We start from the raw sequence: 20,523 nt of genomic DNA, 5'->3' as shown, positions 1-20,523 counted from the left end.
AGGCACGACTTAATCAGGGACAATACTGGTTTTTTACACAATTTAATTTTCATTCTTGTTAGCCTAAAAATCATATAATAAAAAAACCACATGCAATGGAAGCAGCTCCAGCTGAACCTCTGGATTTAGTATTTGTATGTCAATGAGAAAGAGGCTAACTGTGATGGGCTTTTTTTCTTGGGGTCCTGGACTGGTTGTCATCTTGGGTTTCTCACCATGTGTGTGAATTACCGTGAATTTTGCTAGTGTCATGTACTCATAAGATTTTTTTTAAATAGGATTTTTCCTTTTTGGGGGGAATTTGGTCTTTGAAGCAACTTTTAGAAATAAAGGTTTTTTGTCTTCTCCTAAGGAGCTCAGAAAACTTTACAGCAACTAAGTAGAAACTGTGGCCATGGACGTAGCTGTGCTTTCATCCCTTAATTCCACTAACTTGATTAAATGTTGTGGGCAATAAGAAAATTTCAGGACAACACCTTCCATAAGGGAAGGCACTAGTGCTGTCTCCAAAATACAATTCTATTCTTCTTTATGTGCTGTGGGAAGCAGAGAAACAGTTAATGCTGTGGCTATTGCCAGCATGGCCCTGGTGTGAGCAGCCCCTGCCATGAATGAGCAGTTCACGCTTCAGCAATATTGTCTCAGGCTCTTGGCAAACCCAAGAACCCAGCTCGGTTTCTGGTGTGCTTGCTATGCTGGGATGTTTTTCTTGGTGACTGTAACAATTTTCACTCTGTCTTCTTCTTCTTCTTCTTTTTTTTTTTTTAAATTAAATGGAAGCCGAAAGACTGAAGGTCGTCTCTGTCTCCATTTTGCCTTGCTAATGTTCAATGCTTTCCCTGCAAGGTGAAACTGAGTCAAGGCAAAGTAAAGAACTTGGGGGAGCTCAGGTCTTCAGAAACAACCCGCTCATTTTGCTGCCTTCCCTAAACTTGTAACTCGCCTTCCTTTTTCCTTTTTTTTTTCATTATTTTTCAGTGGTTCTATTTATTTTGTTTACCGCAGGTTTTCCATTTTTAGTCTCCTGCCCACTTGGTGCCACCTGGGAATCTCAGCACCTTGGCACTCGTCTGTGGGCTTTCAGTAGCAGCCTCTCCACTGGGCTGAATCTCTCATTGGAGTAATTGTCCAGAAGATGCGTTGCATGATCCCTACCTCAAATTTTTCTAGCGTGGGTGGCCTCAAATTAGGCACCTATGCCCATATTTAGGTGGTAAAACAAGTGGGCTGATTTTCAGATGTTTGAATGTTACAATGCGTGTCTTTAAGCCCTTTTCATTTACTTTAAATGGCTGTTGGGAGAGGAAATAAACAGGAAAAATGAAGGCAGAGGGAAGGAGTTTTATTCCTGAAATAAGGGATTTTAAAAAGTACTGAAAAGAAACAAGTGGAATGTTTTGAAATGGAATAAATTTGTTGCTGATACAGGCAGGAAATAGCACACTCAAATATATGTGGATGTATAGATATATTTTTATCTGGGCTTTTTTTGCAATGTGTTTTATATTTAGGACACATATCAAGATTTGCATCTGTTTCCAGAACTTGCTGCTAACAGTTAGTAATGATGCCAAAACATACTTTAGTTCCAGCTTGAGACCAAATGATATTCAGGGCTTTTTTTTATTACTAATTTAGGGTCTGATATTAATTAAGGAAATTTTCCATAAGTGCCAGGCTTTTTCTGAAGAACTCATTAAAATTATATTAACTTAAACCGGAATCACAGTCTGAGCATGTTTTGTAATGATTATTCTTACTGACTCTGCTGGGTTTTGTAAACAGAATGCTAATTGTTAGTGGGGCAACCGGGTCCTCAATTCCAGACTTCCAAAGGGACAGATCCTGAGCCACTACCTAGATGTGTGTTCCAAATAAAGTCAATAAGCCTCTAACAGGAAGGCTGTGGGATCAAGCTCTTTGTTTCATCCTTCTGCAAAGGCGTTTGATGATTCCTCCCTTCCCTTTCTGGAATTGCTGTTAATTTTCTACCTAGGATGGAGCCAGCGATGGCAGCTGAGGCAGGCTCACATGTGTGTTGATGTGGAGAGGAAATGGATCTTCATGTGTGAAGCTCTCTGGTACATACAGGGTGGTCAGATCCACTTATTTACTGCTCTCCCCTCACGGGCCCACAAGAAAACTGGGGAGAGGCTTCTGACAAGAGCATGTAGTGAACAGTGCAAGGGGGGAATGGCTCTAAACTGAAAGAGTTGATTTAGATCAGACATGAAGAAATCATCTCTGTGAGGATGGTAAAATACTGACACAGGCTGCCCAGAAAGGGGGTGGATGACCCATCTCTGGAAAAATTCAAGGCCAGGTTGAATGGAACTCTGAGCATCCTGATCCAGTTGAGAATGCTGCTGCCCTTGGCAGGAGGGTTAGAAAAGGTGACTTTTAAAAGGTCGTTTCCAACCCAAACCATTCTATGATTCTATGAGGTTGCCCTTAAGTCTTTGTGGCCTTGTATCTTTGTTGCATTGAATTGAGTTTGATTAATTGGCCAATATGAATTTACTAAATGGTTCCATAAAATGCTGGAGAATTTGGTCCTTCTCAGACTGTGACTGTGTTTGGTAGAAGGTAAGGTAAAGGAGTATCATATGCCTTTCAGGAGCTGAATGGTTTAAATTCTGCAGATTTTACACTAAAAAGTACAATTCAAGAGGTAAAAACTGCTGCTGGTAGAAATAGCTGGAGCTGCTTTGGTTTTCATTGAAATTTCCTCTCATTTCTGGCCATTCAGAATTTGACCACACTGAATTTGGTCAGCAAGGGAGTGTTAGATCCCAGCAGAGCTTCAAAAACACCTTTTTGAAGTGGTTTAGTAATGGTTGCTGGCCCCATTTTACTCATGACCAAATCTCTTCCTCTCTTGATGGATGTTTTAGCAGAAAAGAACCTGGTGTCCTGCCAGCTTGGCTGTCATATTTCAAAGAGCTTTGATACTGGTGATACTGGGCTGATATTGGTACAAAGGGGAAGGCAAGAGCCATGCAAGTGGCTCAGCTTTTCTGTGGTTGTACAAAAGCAAACAATGTAGGCAGTGAAGAAGATGAAGATGGATGAGATAAAACGCGGGAGCACACCTTCACGTGGGGCACGAAGGATGTTATTAAGGGAGAAGGAACTGCTTCATATGCATAAAGGGAGTGTATTTGGGGACACTAATCTGGAAATCTCTTAATGTTTGCTTTCAGACTGACTCAAAAGAGAGTGAGGGAAGGGATCAAAAGCAGGAGATGCCTTCCTGAGCTTGGGACAGTTTCCCCATGTCTGCAGGAGCAGTGTGCGGGTGGTGGAGTGGTCCCTCAGGGAGAACCCAACCCTGTACCCAGGTGGTGCTTGATGGTACTCCTGTGTGCAAGGAGTTTTGTGGAGTGTGAGGATTTTTTGGAATGGTGAAGCTTCATCTGTGAGGCACAGGGAAGAATAATTTGACATAAACCAATCTCCACAGATGTATAAATTCATTGATTATTGTACAGGGAAACCCATGTGAACATCTGCTTTGAACCCAAGCGTAAGATTTCCCCATAATACTTGTCATTTGAATTTGAGGGCAGCCTTTGAGAAAAAAAGAAAGCCCAAACACTCAGTTGGGCTTAATTAAAAAATTTCCAGGGAAGGAAAACCCATCATAGCCTTTGGTTGCAGATGCTAATTGACCTCACTTTGAAATTTGGGTCTTACTATCAGTCTGAATTTGTCTAACTTTAGCTTCTACTCATTTGAACTTGCTACAACTTTGCTATAACTTTGTCTGCCAGAACGTAGCACTGATTTTGATTTCTGAGGGTCTCATGTGTTCCTGTGCTGGTGACAGGCACAGAGAGGTGGGTAGGACAGGAGGCTGTGGTGGTCTCAGGGAGGTGGCAGAAGCCACAGGTTGGCTGGTGCAGGGCAGAACTGGTTTGACCTGCAAGGAATCTGAAGGGGAACTGTGAAAAAATATTTTGGTCAATTCAGTTTGCTGTGGCTTCACTCTAACCTGTCAAATCATGGAAGTTCCCTTTCCTAATCAGCCAAACTCCTACTGTATCTGTGACAAGAGGTTATTTTTGGTTGAATTACTAGTGGCACTCTACTTTTCCAACCCACCTGAAAAAATGGACTGGGTGAGCATTTTTCACTGACTTAGTGGGCTTCTGCAATTCCTTTAGGAGTTTTTCTGCCCTTGTATTTGCCCAATTGCAAAGTCCTCACAAAATGAATTTAATTTCTCAGACACTACTCTAGATGGAGATAAAGGAATAAAACAGTAGGATGCATGTCCTCACTTAGTTTTCCTGCACTGTTCAATCTTCCATTTTAAGAAACAAAACCATAATCATGAGAGCTTTTCCTCCCAGGTTTAGTTTGCATTTCCATTGTCAAAACAAAGCTCAGAGCTGAGGCTGTGGCCCTGTTGGGGAGCAGACACCCAGCCAGAGCAGCCTCTTTGCTCTCCACAATCCTAATTATTCCACAGGCAAGTTTGCAAATAGACAGTTGAATCTGTGCTAATCTCTTGGGATTACTTGGACCAGGCAATGTTCTCATTGTGTGAAGAAGTTTAGTTCTGTCATGAGAGGTATCATCATACACTTAATGGAGGGGATTTTGTGGTGGTTTAAAGGTGCATTTGGAGGAGGAGAGGAGTCAGTGTGCTGTGTGCTCAGCCCTGTCTGGGCCATGTCATCTCCAAACTTCCCAGCTGTTCTCAAAAGTCTCTCTAATCATCCATTTAATCTTTTATTCTGTGGTAGCCGTGAGTGTTAGCTGTAATAGGTTATTTTGTAATTTGGGAGTGCTGGGATAGGCAGCTAGAAGAAGCCTCTTGGGCTTGTGTGAGAAAGAAGAGCAATAGTGAGAAAGAGGAGCAATAGGAGAGGATTGGCAGAGAAAACAGCCTGAAGGTTTTAAACCAAGGATCAATTCTGAAAACAAAATGGAGGGGTAGGGCATCTCATGGCAATCTTTCCATCTCTTAACATTACAAATCTCTGGCAGTGAGCAGTGAAAGGTGGTATGCTTGGGTTAGGAGCAATACCCACAAAGCCTCTTTCATTTAGCTGAGATGAAAAGCCCCTACACAAGCTCTAGTGATGCCACATGTGTGGTTTCCGCTGGTTATTTTTAATGTTTAACTGGGCTATCACTGTCTGATCCATAGGCATCACTGCTTTTTAATGCCCTTTCCTATTAAACAGGTACTGTTTAGAATTGGCAGAATTTTATAAAGCCAGCACCTAAAGGTATGTCCATCTTGGTTAAGTTTATAATTAGGCTTCACAATGGGCTTACCTGGAAAACCAGTTTGAAGCACAGGTACAGGACCAAATCTATGAGGCACATCATTTTTATTGGATAGATGTCTGTAAAAACACAGCTCGCCATATTTAATTTTGCACTGAAATAATGTTTTGTGTTGTGTTGAAAGCTGATTGTGGGATTGAAAACCTTCCACAAACTGGAGATCAGTCCCCTTGTCAAGGCATCAGTTGAGGTTTCGGCTTTAGCTGGGGCATCCAGGTTTGGCTCCTGCAAGCAATGCAGTTCAGTGATCAAAGCAATAGTTGTATTTGGGAATAGCTAATGAACCTCTGCTGGAATCACTGCTGGCTGCAGAGAGTGTTTCTATTGTGATGGTGTTGGGAGGTCTCATCCCCCTTGTGCTAAGGACTCTACAGTGAAAGAGGAGGAGGAAAAAAGAGAAATCAGCCTGTCCCCTATGAATTAGCACTCTTAGGTACAGTACAGCTTGGTTACAAGACATGCAATGGAGTACAAGAGGGAATTGGAACATGAAGGGAATCCGCGAGGTGGTGGCAGGGGTTGCAAAGAACAGCATTGGTGTTTTTGGTTTCTTTGCAAAAAATGAAATTGTAAGGAGAGTACTGAGGTAGCTCTGGGGCTCTTCACCTCCTTCCAGGCTTCAGAACAAGCAGGGAAGAAAGAAAAAGCTGCTTGTCACACTTGTAATGAGAAGCAAATTGTGTCAGTCAGGTCAGGCCAAGGGACCATCCAGGACCCATCACCTTCTCAGCTTGGCCAGAAGTGGCCCTTCAGTTCCCCTGGAGCTCAAAATCAGAATATATATATATTCTGTATTTAATAGCTGTTGACACAGCTCTGTGAATCTGTTTACCCTTAGGTAGGTGGGAATTACCTCAAAGGAGCTGGTGGATCAATTATATTTCCTATAGCCTGTAGTGTCACAGTCTTATTGGACTGACAACGACCTTGTGAGATCATATGATCTGTACTCCTGTGTGGAGAAATAGGATCAAACATTTGCAGATGATTCCTGTTGAGTGGAGCCAACTAGTTATGTGTGTTGTTGCCACTGAAAACAAAAATAAAACTATGTTCCAAAGAAGGGACCTCAGCCAGAAGTATTAATTACAGTTGAAATAGCTAATTTGAGTGCAGTTAAAAGACTAGAGCTGGACAGGGTTTGTCAGTCTTGAAAGTATAGAGACCTCTGTGAAAAAGATCATAAACATTTAGATACTCTCAAATGTGCAAATTTCAAGGCCTGGGATCCAATCTAGGGGCTGACCACTGAAAAAACAGGCCTTCTGCAAAGGTAACTGGCTGGCCAAATAGGAAGGGAAGCAAGTGCCTCCAAAACACCAGGAGGGCTGCTGACCCGAAATCTCTGCAACATAAGACCAAGATGAAATGGCTCATTGGAAGAGGCATCTCACAGAAGCTGCTCAGAGGAAGTCCCCGGGAACTGTGATGTGGATGCTGGCATGGCTGGAGGAGCCACAGAGGAATCCTGGCAATGGGAAAAAGGCACCTCTCTTCCCGCTTTCTCCCTCTTCCTCTCTCAAATATCTCCCTCCAAAAGGATTATTTTTTTGTTTGTTTTTGTTTTCATTTTGATTCCTGCTAAAAGCCAACCCGTGTTGTTTTCTTTTTTATGGGTGAAGAGGCGCGCAAGGAGGATCTAAGCAGCGCCGGAGCCGAATTGGGAGCCACTGTATTAGATTCCAAAATTAGATAGGAAGCTGGGTTTAAGGGTAGTCCAAACCCAACCAGTTCCTCATTTGGCCTGGCCCATGTAGGTGGGCCAGACTGGTTTGGAGCTGTTTTTTGGGCAGGCTGTTTGCCCGTGGAGGAAGCCATTCCAGCCGCAGTGGGGCTGGAGCCGGCGCCTGGTGCTCAGCCGGGCCAGCTCCTGCTCTCACTGGCCTGGGCTGCAGATGCACTGGAGGCTTGGTTTGAGGCAATTCTGCTGCTGCTTTCTCAGCAGATGAAGGCAACTGAAGGTACTAATTCAGGCTGAGTTTGTATGCATCTTTTTTTATCTCAGAAATCAGGATTGCATATGAAATTTTATTTCAAGTCAAGTTCTCTTTGCTCTGTCTGACCTCCACTTTTTTTGTGTCTTCACCCACTGAAGAGTTTATAAAAAATGTCTGTTGGGTTTTGCCTTTAATCTTTGTAATTTTACAACATTTTCCAGCAAAGGATTTCATAGTATTTATTAAACTGTAGTACTAAGTTTTGTCATTTGGCTAATATGAAGTATTGAAATATACATTGTGTAGTAAGCAAAATTTACATAGGAAAGATCAAATTATTTGCCCAAATTCAGAAAATAAATCAATAGTAAAAGCCAGAAAGCATTGTATCATATTTTCCCTTGTAACAGCTATAATGGTTAAGTGGGCTTTCTATTTATTCCCCATCACTAGTGCTGATCTGAACTTAAAATCCAAGATACCATATCTGAGATAAATCTCTACTGATGGTCTAAAGAGCTGCTAGTGGTATAGCCTAAGGGGCTGTACATCAAACAGCCTCCAGCATGTTTATGGTGTGAGCTGTTACAGACTCAAGTCTGTTTCTTTTTCTCATCACCACCTTCCTGGGAGGATAAAACCCATATTCAGACTTTACACTATGGAGAAGAAGCATTTATTTAGAGGTGTTCAGAGTTAGCTGGTTTAAGCTTCAGCTCAGCTGATGAATGGGGATGCTGTGTAGACCATCTTATAATGGATTGAAACTTTGCTTACAGTATTTCGCCTTAATTTAGTAGGAAGCTCAGGTTAGGTATGAAAGGAATGAAAAAAAATATACAGAGGGATTTACACAGCTTTTATTAAATGAGATTGAAAATTGTATGTTGTTAAAGTGAACATAGGAAGGGATACAGTGCCTCTAGCCCTGCTGTACAGCTATGTTTAGCTGTGTTCTGCTGAATTTTGTGGCAACTTGGTATCTAAACAGGCACTGAGTGCCTAAATCCATGGACTGAAACCTCTGTGGATCTTCACAGTTCAGTATTTTTGACTCTTAGCTATGAGAGCAGCAGCTCCAGCAAAAAAAGACCAGCAGTTGTGTGCAAGGTTTTCCTCCATCTTCCTGAAGCTCATGGTGATGGTCCTGCAAGTCCTGCTCTGTGGCTATAGAGCCACAGCTTCGCTCCTGCCATGCCAAGGTTGTGACATCCCCGAGCTGTTCTCACTCTGCCCCATGACATGGGAGCAGGATTCAGCTTGGTGCTCACCTATGGCTCTCCCCACAGGGCTCCCTCTCACCCTGAGCCTCCTGAAACTTCCTTGGCCAGTGAGCCTTGAGTCACGCTGACGTGTTTGACCATTTCATCACAGGGCCCAATGTCACTACACTGTTTGTGTTACTTGGGGGAAATGTATTCTCACTATAATGGAAAAAACTCTGTCTGTCACTGGGTTATTTTCCACTGTTTTCACTCCAACAGCATTATTGCGCCTGCTGCTAAAATTCTCAACCTAAGATGGAAATGCCTCCTTGGTATCTTCTCCCCTCTCCTTTCTCCAGTAGCCAGAAGTCCCATGGGCTCAGTGCCCTCATCCCCTCAGAGCAGCTGCCCCTGCAGAGCCCCAGCTCCCAACACAGGCAGCCGCCTTCCGCTGCCTCCGCAGGACCAGGGGCGGCTGCTCTCCCTCTGGGGACACGGGGCTGCGTGCTGGGCAGGATCAGAAATCAATATCATGGCCCTGCTTGTGGACAGGGACCGAGGCTGAAAAAACCCTTTGAAGGCAGAGGATATTTTGGAGGAGAAAAGTATGGCTTTAATTGTTTAGATGAGGGGGTTTCATGTTTTATGGATGTCTGGGGGCTGGGGAGGTGCTCTTCTTTCTCTGTGTATGATATTGTTCAGGGCAAAAAAAAAAAAGAATTATCTACATTTGTGAATTTAATTTTTTTTGGCCAGAAGTGTAACGATTTGTAGGGTTTGATTTTTCTCTGGGAAAAAAAAAAGAAAACAGAGCGTTTTGAGAAACAAGGCCGAGTAACCAAAATATGTTTGTTTTTGTTTAAATCGTTCAGTAGAGAAATCGTCTCTTGTCTATTGTTAAGAGCGAGGTTTAAATCAAAGGCAAGTTCTACATATTCTAAAATATACAGACAACTCTTTGAAAGCAAAGCCAAGCCAAACTTTAAAAGAGACCTTCTCCTTGATGCAGAAGTTTTCAGTTAGTTACTGTGCTGGGGCTTGAGTGGAAAGAACCAGCCTGAGAAACAAATGGCAAATCCGCGTTTCGGCAGCGGAAGCCAGGAAGAGCATCATATTAATAGCACACGAGACCTTTCCACAGCCATCCTCGTCCAGGGCTTTTCCAGCAGCAGTGAGGAAAAGCCTTTGCAGTTCGTGGGTATTTTTTTTGTGTTCACATTTGGCTGTGGAAGTTTGAAGAGAGCGAATGGAGGGCCTGATCCTCGCATGTTGGGTGGTCCCTCCCACCGCAAATAACCCTATTGGAAACAGAGGGACTATTTGTGGAGTCATTTGTTTGTCAGGAAAAGTAGGGTTTGTAGGATACGGCCCCAATTAGCAGCCAAATTCCTGGTTATTTTCTCGTGATAAAAAGGCGGGTATCTGTTGCAGAGATGCACGTAGCATGTCTCCAGTTCCCATTTGAACTCCTGCCACTTGATCTGTGCTTCTTCCCACTTCCTCAGCTGTGCAATTATTCCACAGTAGCTTGGATGAGCTGGGTTCTTTCCTCCTGCCTCTGATCCTTTTCTGTTCTGTTTGGGATTGTTCTGCTCTCTGGTACCCATCAGTGAGGGCACCTGGCAGTTGGTCTTGAGCTTTGGTTCCAAGGACAGCAGGCAGGTGATATCCACTCCCTGCCTGGCAAACCAAATACACCATCCCACAATAAACCCTGCTTTTAGTATGGCTTGGGTACAGCCAACCCCATCCATGGCATATCCTCTCCTGAATCCGGCATTTCCCAGGAGATTAACTTAATGGACAGTTTATCACTGAGTTGTAGCTTTTGGAAGGGCAGGAAGGAAAGGGAAGGACGGAAAATTTGTAAGGGAAGGAAAAAATTGCTCCCACAGGTTACCAGACAGTGGGCACCTGCCCAACCCATGCAGGCTGGCACAGGCAGGATCACGGCTCTGCTGATCCCATGTGAGCTTGGCAGATGCCAGGAGAGCTTTTTGGGAGCTGCAGGAATGCTGATAGTAGTGTCCTTATTTGGGGGAGGAGGAGTGCTCTTGTTAGTTATATTATTTTGTGACTCCCTGTTTTGGTAGCCATAAGTCATTAGCTGGTTTTAATTTTCCTTTTTTTTCCCCTCCTTGAGACTGAAGTAAGGACTGAAAGGGAAGAATTTTCCTTCTTTTTTTTTCCCTTTTTTTTTTTTTTTTTTTTTGGCTAATCTGAGGCACACTGCCACATCTGAAGCCACTTGGCTTATTATGGATTTCATGGAAACTGATTCCCTGAAAGTGTTTCCATATGTGTGTTCCCAATATATCCCATCCTTTTCTAAATGGGAGTACAAACTCGCACACGAGCTGGAAATGGCTTCAGGATGTGACAGAGAAGTCATATGACTGGAGTGGCACTGTGTGTGGCCCTCTCTGAAAGACACGGTGTCCTGTGTGCTGGCTCCTATCCTACAGTAGATCCAGTTTCAAAGAATATCTTCCTTCACAGCTTCTTAAAAACTCTTAATCAAGAAGCAGCAAGGAATCCTCAGTCCTCGGGAGAGATGTCCATTAGTCGAGTAAGATGTGAAAGGAAAATTTGGATAGGGAGGGAAAAGGAGGGGTTTAAGGGGTGAAATAACAGAGCAACGCCAAGGGTTTCCCCCCCTTCCCTGTCCCTGCAAAACATAGTTCCTTTGTGTCTGCTAGAGGATCAGATGGTATTTCTGAGTTAGTAGCATGCAGTGGAAAAGTACAATTCATGACAACATTGGAAACAAATATTTATACTGGACAGTTAAGGCACATTTTTCTGAAAAGAAGAAAAAAAAGAAAAAGGAGGAATAAAGTAGCCTGTGAGCCATGATGTATATTATCTTCCCATTCACTGGATTTACTCAGGATTCCTGTCCCGCAGCTCTCCATCGCTGTGCCTACTCCGCAGCTCTGTGGTTTCACCCCCTTGCTGTATACAACACTCTGAGGTTGCTCTCCAAGAAAAACCTCAAGTGCTCCTGCTGATGCCTTTCGGCTGGCGAAGAGCAGTGACTGAAATTCAGGCAGGAGAAGTTGGGGAAGAGCGAGCAGAGAGCGCTGCGCGCTCGTGTGCGTGTTTGTGCCACGCATTGCTGCAGAGCTCCTGCACTTATTTCCAGGAAACTTTATTTACTCTTTGGTTCCAGTGCAGCCCGTAGATGGCCTGAGACTTTAAACAAGCAGGGGGCTTTTGATACACTGCCAGTTCCTTTCCACCCAAATCACCCATGACAGCTCCAGACTGGAGTCACTGAGATGAGATAGCAAATGCTGAGAAGTTCAGAGGCTCCCCATCACACCAGGTCAACGGGCATCCACGGGTGGCAGGTCATAACCACCAACCCAGGATCTATTTCTGTAATGTGACCATTTGTCCCCCTCCTGTGGTTCTCATTAGGAAGGTTTATAAATCCTGAATAAGTGAGGCAACGTCTATAAATGAGATGGCGGTGGCTGAAGCTTCCACAGCTTCATTTCTGCTCCCAACAGTCCATCTAGAAGGGGTTGGTTGTTACATTTTTCAACCTATTGATGTTTCCCTAAATTTTAGATGAGTTATCTCTGGGAGTGCAGAGAGCAGCCGCCTGTGTTTCAGTGCTTTAGGTCACCCAGCAGATCTCAGTGCCTTAAGGAAGGAAAGCAGCTTCATGCAGCAGAAAAGTGAGGGAGCAGGACAGGTAATGACAGAGCTCAGGCTGAAGAAATGCAGAGAAATTCAAATTTTGTTGTTAAGCAATATAACATCTCTGTTTGAGAAATGCTCTCCTTTATTTGCAGGAGTGGTACTTTAATGGCCACTACTAACTATGTTATTTATGGGGTGTTTCTCCCAGCAAAGGGCTTAGGTGCAGCACCATAAATTCAATGAAAACATCAATCTGCAAATTAATCTGTGGTATTTTAGGTGCCAAAGACCTGTTACCTAAATACCAGGAGGCACCAGTGTGAGTTTACTGTGTGAACTGGGGTACTGAGGGACTGTGGGACTGTGAGAAGTGATGCACTGGAATTAGGGTCTTGCCTGCTGTGTGTGAGGCTCTGAAAGGGTTAAAGTGTTCCTTCCTCCCTCTGACTTTTGTGAGGCTGCTGTGCTTAATAATGTTGCATTTTAAATGGTCCCAACTAGGCCTTGAAGTTAACACCTTGTTGAGGTGAAGAAAAGAGGAGGGGGGGGGCAGTTCACACCTTTTCTCTTTTCTGCAGCTATTGTTTGCCAGGAGACCTTTCTGGGGTGACCTGGAGCGCGGGGGGGGGGGGGGGGGGGGGGGGGAAATTGAGAAAAAAAATAATGTCAATGCTTTTTTACTTTCTTTTCTCCTGAAGTAAAGGGAGGGAAAAGAGCATTTAAAAATATATCATTTCCTATGATAATTGGTTCCAAAAATCCAGATGACACGTGGTCATCCGGAAAGCAAACCAGGGAGGGAGAAGCCCGGTGCATCATTTTTGTGATGCTACAGCATCACAGCACTTGCCCTCCCAGCACTTAGACACTCGATGCTGGATGTGGGGGAGGAATGTCCCTGAGCTCCTGCACGGAGCTGAGCACCAGGGTAGGTTTGTGAGATCAGAACCTAATAGCTACAGGTAGGAGTAGATACAGGAGGAGGTGTTTTAGGGATCCCTGGGAATTGCAGTCCCAAGCTCCATTCTTCCAGAGGGAAGGTACAGCAGCTTTGGAGAGACAGAGGCTTGCCTGGAAGAAAGCTGGAGGATGATGCTGTGTGTGATTCAATAAACACTTATTAGCAGAGTTTGTCTGCTAATAAGTGTTAGTCTTGTTCTCTTATAACCGGGAACAAGAATTTAAGAAAATGAAGAGCAAAGTAACACTGTCCCCCTGATAAAGAAGGATGCTGGGGGAAAACCCAGAGAGATCCAGATGGAAAATAATCACTCCCCCATTAAAACACACTGCAAAGAATCCTTCAGACTGGCAAAACCAGGAGCTCAGAAATTAGAAAATCGCAGTCCTTACATTGCCTGTGCAACTTTAAATCAGTCTCGTTCTGTTTATGCATTATATTACAAATTTTAATTACAGGATCACATGATACTTTTCCCACGGGATTCCTGTCTCATTCAGTGCACAGGATGGACAGTGCTAACTTAATGAGCAGCTCTTCAATATTTTGTTTGCTTCTTGTTCTTTGCATTTCCTCAGGCCTTGCTTATTGCAGAGCATTAAGTGCTGCTCTGAAGAAGGAATCCTTAATTTCTTGCTTGGCTTTGCTCTAATATTTCTGCCATAGCATTTGTATACAGTTCACTGCAGTGCAATATTCCCAAGAAAAAAAGAATCCTCTTTAGAAAGAGAAGTGAGACTGACCTTAAGGTCTCATATCGTTCAGTGCCCCCTCTGTGTGTCACCTACAGCACAATTTCAGTTCTGTCTGTGTCCTTGCATTCAGACCTGTGATCCCGTTGGCTTCAGCTGCAGCTGGGAATGTTTAGCACACGTGCAAATCAGAAGCCAACATCTTAGCTGCACACAGAAAATGAGGGAAGTGAAAATGGGATTTGGAGACATTTCAACTGAGTCATGTAGGAGCCATGTGGCAGAAACATATAAAATCCAGTTAACTCAGGAAATAATTGGGTCTCTCTCGCCTTGTTCATTTCACCCCTTCTGATTTCTTGGAGCAGTGGATCTGGGGAATATATAGACAATGGTCTTCTCTTTTCCTCAGCTCAGATGCATCTCCAGAGGTGGCCAGCTTGGGCAGGTTAATGAGAAAGGAATAGCATCTTGTGTAGCTGAATGCTTTGTCACAGTGCATTTGGAGAAGTAACTTGAATACTGGTGTTCCCAAAGTTTCTCCCTCTTCACATGGTAACCTTAATAATATCCCTTTGTTTGCCTCTGGTTATGTTTAGAGTTTCTCAGATTTTTTTAAAAAAGCAAACCCCAAATAACCCCACCTTCCCAAATTTTACTTTGCAATGTTATAGGAACACCCTTATGGTCTCCTTTCACTCAGGGTCTGCCATCCCAAAGAATGGAGCCGTCAATGGATTGATCCTTCTTAGGCTGGCATGGGGACAGGTGGCAATGTCCCTGTGTTTCAGCAATGTTGGCAGAAAAAATGCTAGGACTTGTGACTCCTGGATTTCATTCCAGTCTCCAGACAAGTGTCTTTATAGGGGCACAGACTTTTCTGCCCATTTTTAGTCAGAGTGCTTATGATTTGTTCATATTTGGCTGGATTTTCATGACAACATCTCTCACACAAAAGCCACTCCTATTCCAAAGTTCAAGTCCTTACTTCAAAGCATTGAACTGGTACAGCTTTTCAAAGGAAGGCTCCTCAGAGTTTAAGATTCGTAAAACAATGTATTTTTCCCAGCAGAAGAGTTTCAGCTGAAATTTTAAAAACAAATAAATGCATAAATCAAAATTTAGCCTGAGACAGACGCCCAGCATGGACAATTTCAGCCAGAACATTTAAAGTTTGGCAAAGCTGTAAGAGACTGAAATCGTCTCATCATGTGAAGTGTGTGGCATGTTTCATCCAAGGCGATATTATCAGCTGTAAGTAATCCAGGCTGTGCTTATAATTCAGAGACGTAGATGTTGGGAAGGAAAAAACTATTTTAATAGGTCAATTAGTACAATGTCCCAGCCTGAATTGAACTGTTGAACAAAACCCCACAAAACCTAGTTTTGACTTCGGCAAATGTCTTAACACTGAACTTCCCTGAAACACAAGGGAATCATTTAGCTACTGGTAAATAAATTTAACTATATGTTGCTGAATTTCCTGGAGACAGACTGTTCAGTGAATACAGAATTACTCTGGTTTTTGTGCATCGAAAGATTCTGCATTGACTTGATGGGCTAGAAATTTCCCTATGAAACATATGTAATAACTCAAGGGGACTTTTTTTCTTTTTAGTGAGCATTTATAGCATTAAAGAACAAAACAAATTGTAATATTTTTAAGTTGTAAAAATATCCTGTAAGTCTTTAAAGTATATGTCAGCTGGCTGTACCTACAAGGAGTTAATCTGTCCACAGTACATTATGATCTTTAATAATTGGGAATGATTGACCAAAGTGCTGTAAACCTGACAGAAATTTGTTGCCTGATTTTCTGCAAACCACAAGTGCAGCTTATTAATTGAGACCTGAGCATTAATTGGCACTAGCTTGCATCTCTAAGCTGCAAAAGAGAAATGACCTTGGCAAACATGCAGCTGTGAATGGCGGAGCTGCAAAGCTGCAGCAGGTAAAATTGGGTTTTAAGCGCGAACACAAAACAATTTGAGCTGGCTGCTGGCAAATGCCCAGGTCTAGGGTTTTTAATGAGGCTTCTGCATCAAAATAAGTGAAGCCACATGGAATTTTAATTGTTCTTATTCTAAATATGAAACACACTGGAGCAGTATTCTTGAATCTGGGATGTTAGCATATATATTGGCATATTAACATGACCACTTTTCTGTTCTAAACATTTAGCTCTCAGAAAACTGGAGTGCCAGGCTGTGTTAGGAAGGAATCAGCCTGGAAATTTTAAAAATAGTTGAACCTGGACTTATTCAGATATAAAATGTTTAGGTTTTTTTAAAAAATACACCTTTTTCTAATTTTTTTGTTGTTGTTGTTATTGTTAAGCCCAGTCAGCTGATGAGACTGTAAAGGAGAAGATCAATTGCTGTGCCCTTTGATGTGTCCCTCTTTCTGGTGGCACAAAATAAAGTCTATTCTCTTTATATAAGTGTTGTTTTGCAATGTGGTGCCCACGATGTAGAGCAGAGGGTCTGTGCTTCACCCATTTAGTGCAAGCTATCACGAGAGTGGGAATTCACAGATGCAAATGGTTTTCTTGATCTGACAAAGGAAAAATTAGCATAGAACTTTAATCCTCCTGGGGGGAGGAATAAATAAATTATTATAATATTATAGTTATTATATACTTGCACTGTCATGTTACTATATTGCTGATCCACATCACTGTTTGTGCACAGCTGGATATACAAAGATGGGCCATACCCAGTAGAACTACTTCTCTTCCCAGCCCAGCAAAGAGCTTAACATGTATAAATGAATAGGAGTCTGGGGTTTCCAAGTTCAAACCAAAATCAACCTTAACATAAGGAGGTAGCACAGAGAAAGGAGGAGAGTGAAAATGCATCAGCAAGATTGAACATCAGTGAGGGTGGCAAGAAGCTGAGATTTAGAGATGACTTTTTAGTAGGTTTCCCTTAGAAATGAGACTTTAGAACAGAGAACTTTTTCTGATCTTTAAAAATTGTTTTACATAATGGAGATACAACAAGGCTGGGAACAAATTGCAGCTCTGTGCAGGGAGTTATGGAGACCGCAAAAGACACTTGGGCAAAAGGGGAGTTGGAGAAGTGAGCATGCAAGGAGCTGTGCAGACACAGCCATGAGTGAGATAAGACAGGGTTATGGTTGTTTGGCCTTTGGGTAAATACGATTGTGCTTTACAAGCAACAGTAAAAACAAACAAGTGTGGATTTACTAGGGTACATAAGGAGGTCTGCAGCCCCACATTTGAAATGCCTACGTGTGGTGTGCACATTCCCAGTCATTCCACACAGACATAATCTCTTGGCAGCACCATGCAGATAATGTTTGGATCTAGCTCTGAAAGGGAGATTGCCTTTTAATGTGTAAAACTATGTGGAGACCTTTGTATTAAGAAAAAAAAGAGTATTGGTTGCAAAGAAACCAAAAATACCAATGCTCTTCTACACCCTTAGACTCGCACCAATTCCACCTTTGATTGTAAAAACCTTGTTTAGCTTCTATCAGGGTAAACCAAGAGCAACTCTGTTCATGCTGGGAGAGTTGCAATAACAATAAATAAATAAAAAAAAGAGAATAAGCAGTAGCAGATTGAAAGTCAGTATTTTGAGCAGCTGGGGAAATTATGTTCTAACCTTATATTTCCAGATATGTATCAGACCTGTTCACAATATAAAGGATAGTGTTCCAAAATTACAGCTTTGAATCTGGGTGGTATTGCCTCTGGCTATTGTTTGCAGTTGGGAACGAAAGAAGTTGCATCAAGTAGTAGAGTGTTTGCTATAAAGGTACAAGTTATATTACATTCCAGGGAGCTGTGGTTGGAGGGGTTGATGATGGAGACAGACCCATTCACCCATAGGTCACTGATCCAGCCCCAGATAAAGATAATAGTAATCACATTGTCATCAGAGTTTGGAATGGGCTTTTACTGCCCACTTATAGTTCTGTGCTTAATATTGTTAGAGATGGAGGATTATAATCCCCAGGTTTCAGGCTGATTTGGAGGCTTGGCTGGCTGTGAGCCAGTTCCTCCAGTCTGAACCCAAACTGCTCCTGAGCTTTGCCCCACTGCTGCTTTTAGATATCATTGTAGGCATGGGTTCACTGAGCTGGGAGGACAGGCCTTTAGTGATCTAAATTCCAAAATGTGCCACACAAGGTCAGAGAGGCTGTGGGGTCTGTTGCTTACAGCAGAGTGGACCAGGAACAGAAGAGCTGGAAAGACCTTTCTTTTACAAAGCAATGTCAGCAGGGCAGATCTGAAGCCTGTCTACAAGGAAAATCATTGTTTCATCTTAAACTGAGGATACACAGAACATTTCACTGTTTAGCACATAAGTTTGACTCTAGAAGATGCCATATTTTCCTTTTAGTTAAGTCAGGTTCAGCAGACTGACAAAGAGGTGAGTGAACCCTTGGATCTGCAGGGCTGTAAAGCTGTAGGAGTGTCAGCAGGAAGTGCAGGAAGGGTCCATTTGATTTCATAATTTGCCCCCTTTATTTACACCCTGCTCTTTTCAGCTCTCTATAAATGTATATGTATGTGTCTGCTGCATACTGGCCATTGCATTTGCCTCCTCCTGCTCTGTACTTCCTCATTAGGCTTTCCCTCTTTCCCTCTGTCCTTTTCCCACACCCTCTTTGTTTTCCACTCTTCTGGGTCTCAGTACGAGCTTTCACCGTCTTTGTCTTCTGCTCCTGTCCATCCCACAATCTCCTAAGCACATCACCAAGCTAACGTTTGCTTTCCAGTTCTGCTCCAAAGCTTTGGGTGTTTGATGTGGGATTAGAAATTAGGCAAAATGAGTTTACCCATCCCTGTTTTGCGTTAGACTCCAATTCACAGCATTACCATCCAGACGTTCACAGTAGTCATAAACTGTGTGGTCTTTTTTTTTCAACCAGACTGCAGAGACTACATACGAAAACAAATTTTTTTTCAATGGCAAAAAGAGTGTTGGGCTTGTAATTTTCCATCAACTTCTCTGAAGAGTAAAATCTGCATTTTTTCTATCAGCTTAATGGCCTTGTCCGTCCTTCAGATGCAGCAAACTGTTTTTTGGCCAAAGGAAGCAGCTGAGTGGATTCTCACCTAAATAAATTGTTTTAAGGCAAGAAGTGGGTCTTAGTCACCCCCAGTGTAACTCTCCTGGTGTCAGTGGTGCAGTTAACTTGGTGTTGCCAGCTCTTGTAGCTTTACTACAAGTTGCAAAGTGATTTCTACTTTTCTGGAAACCCCAGCTCCTGACAGCCTGTGCTGAGGTGGGAATCTCAGCTATCGTGTGCAACCAGACCTGAGTTTCTCAAGAGGCTCGAGCAAAAAAACAGAGACACATGACCCTCAAAACTCTGAAACCAGAAGGCAAATCAACTCCAAGTCCACCTTTCTTTTTTGGCTCTTTTTTAATCTCTATATTTTATCAAATTTTTGTCCCCTTTATTTTTTGGCTCTTTTCCAATCTCTTGATTTTTGAGATTTTTTTTCCCTTCAACCTGACTCATGACCGTTGAGCACTTCAGGATGGCAATGCTGCTCCCTCCATTGGCATCAGTGGAGTTAGACCAGGGATGAATTTGGCCCAGCGCTTCCAGAAGACAGATGTGTGACTCTGTTCCTTGCAATGTGTTGCTTGATATGATCTGCTGTTCTCTTGGGGGCCAAAAGAAGTGGGTTATCTTAGAAAAATAAAATTCTATCATCACGTGATACAAAAAATGGTATTTACAGAATTGTTTTCCCCCGTCTTTTGTTATAATTTTTTAGGTGCTTCAGAGCTGGGCCCATTTTCAGATCCCAGGCAGTTCACAAGCATTTCATCCCTCACTGAGAGCCGCTTCTCCAACCCACGAATGCACTATCCAGCCACCTTTACCTATACACCGCCAGTCACCTCAGGCATGTCACTGGGTATGTCCGCAACCACTCACTACCACACCTACCTACCACCACCCTACCCTGGCTCTTCCCAAAACCAAAGTGGACCTTTCCAGACCAGCAGCACTCCATATCTCTACTATGGCACTTCATCAGGATCATACCAGTTCCCCATGGTGCCAGGAGGGGACCGCTCCCCTTCCAGGATGCTCCCGCCGTGCACCACCACGTCCAACGGCAGCACACTGCTAAACCCTAACTTGCCCACCCAGAGTGACGGGGTGGAGGCGGATGGCAGCCACAGCAGCTCCCCAACCGTCTTGAATTCTAGTGGCAGGATGGATGAGTCCGTTTGGAGGCCGTACTGAGATTTCTTCCGTAGCCGGCCCGACCTCCGCAAGCCAAAAAAAAAAATCCACCAAACCACCAAATGGTCGACTAACTACGAAGTGCCTGTTTTTTGTTTCTTTCTTTTTTAAAAAAACCCAGATTTTACCAATATGTGCAACTGTGTAGATGGGATGATAATGGCCATAAATAACACAAGAGTTACCAACATACCACAACCCATGTTTCAGATTATGTGAATCAAAGCACATATTTTCTTTTTCTTTTTTCCCCTTGGAAGCATTTTACCTTGTTTTATATTTAAAATGTACTTCCTACACACACACACAGACACAAAAAAAAAATCACCCCCTCCTTTTTTTTTCTTTTTTTTTTTTTTTGGAATTTTTCCTTCTATTTTTTTTCCCCCTAGAGTTTTGTAATAACTAGTGAGTACTTTTGCCAACAAGGAGAGAACGGACTCCCTGGCTATCAGGAGAAACATGGTGATGCAAGGCAAAGGCTGCATTCCCTTTTATTTTAATAGAAAACCAAAACTAGCCATGAACTCCAGATA

At 42.9% G+C, this 20,523-nt stretch overlaps 1 protein-coding gene across 6 annotated transcripts in view; it reads left to right on the top strand.

Annotated features, from left to right (window-relative positions):
* The window catches only part of RUNX2 (RUNX family transcription factor 2), a 157,609-nt gene that overhangs the window by 68,817 nt on the left and 68,269 nt on the right, over positions 1 to 20,523 (top strand). For 3 of the 6 annotated variants that reach the window (XM_064709905.1, XM_064709904.1, XM_064709903.1), the window contains one exon: positions 19,509 to 20,233. The exons of the other annotated variants lie outside the window; for them this stretch is intronic. In XM_064709905.1, the coding sequence (XP_064565975.1) occupies positions 19,509 to 19,987 (479 nt within the window). In that variant the 3' untranslated portion in view covers positions 19,988 to 20,233. Of the gene's footprint in view, positions 1 to 19,508; positions 20,234 to 20,523 lie in introns of those variants that run through there. 6 annotated transcript variants of the gene reach the window in all.

Source organism: Zonotrichia leucophrys, chromosome 3 (assembly GCF_028769735.1).
Source record: "Zonotrichia leucophrys gambelii isolate GWCS_2022_RI chromosome 3, RI_Zleu_2.0, whole genome shotgun sequence".
Lineage (NCBI taxonomy): Eukaryota > Metazoa > Chordata > Aves > Passeriformes > Passerellidae > Zonotrichia > Zonotrichia leucophrys.
Note: the sequence above shows the minus strand (reverse complement) of the source record. Positions and strands in the feature narration are given on the sequence as shown.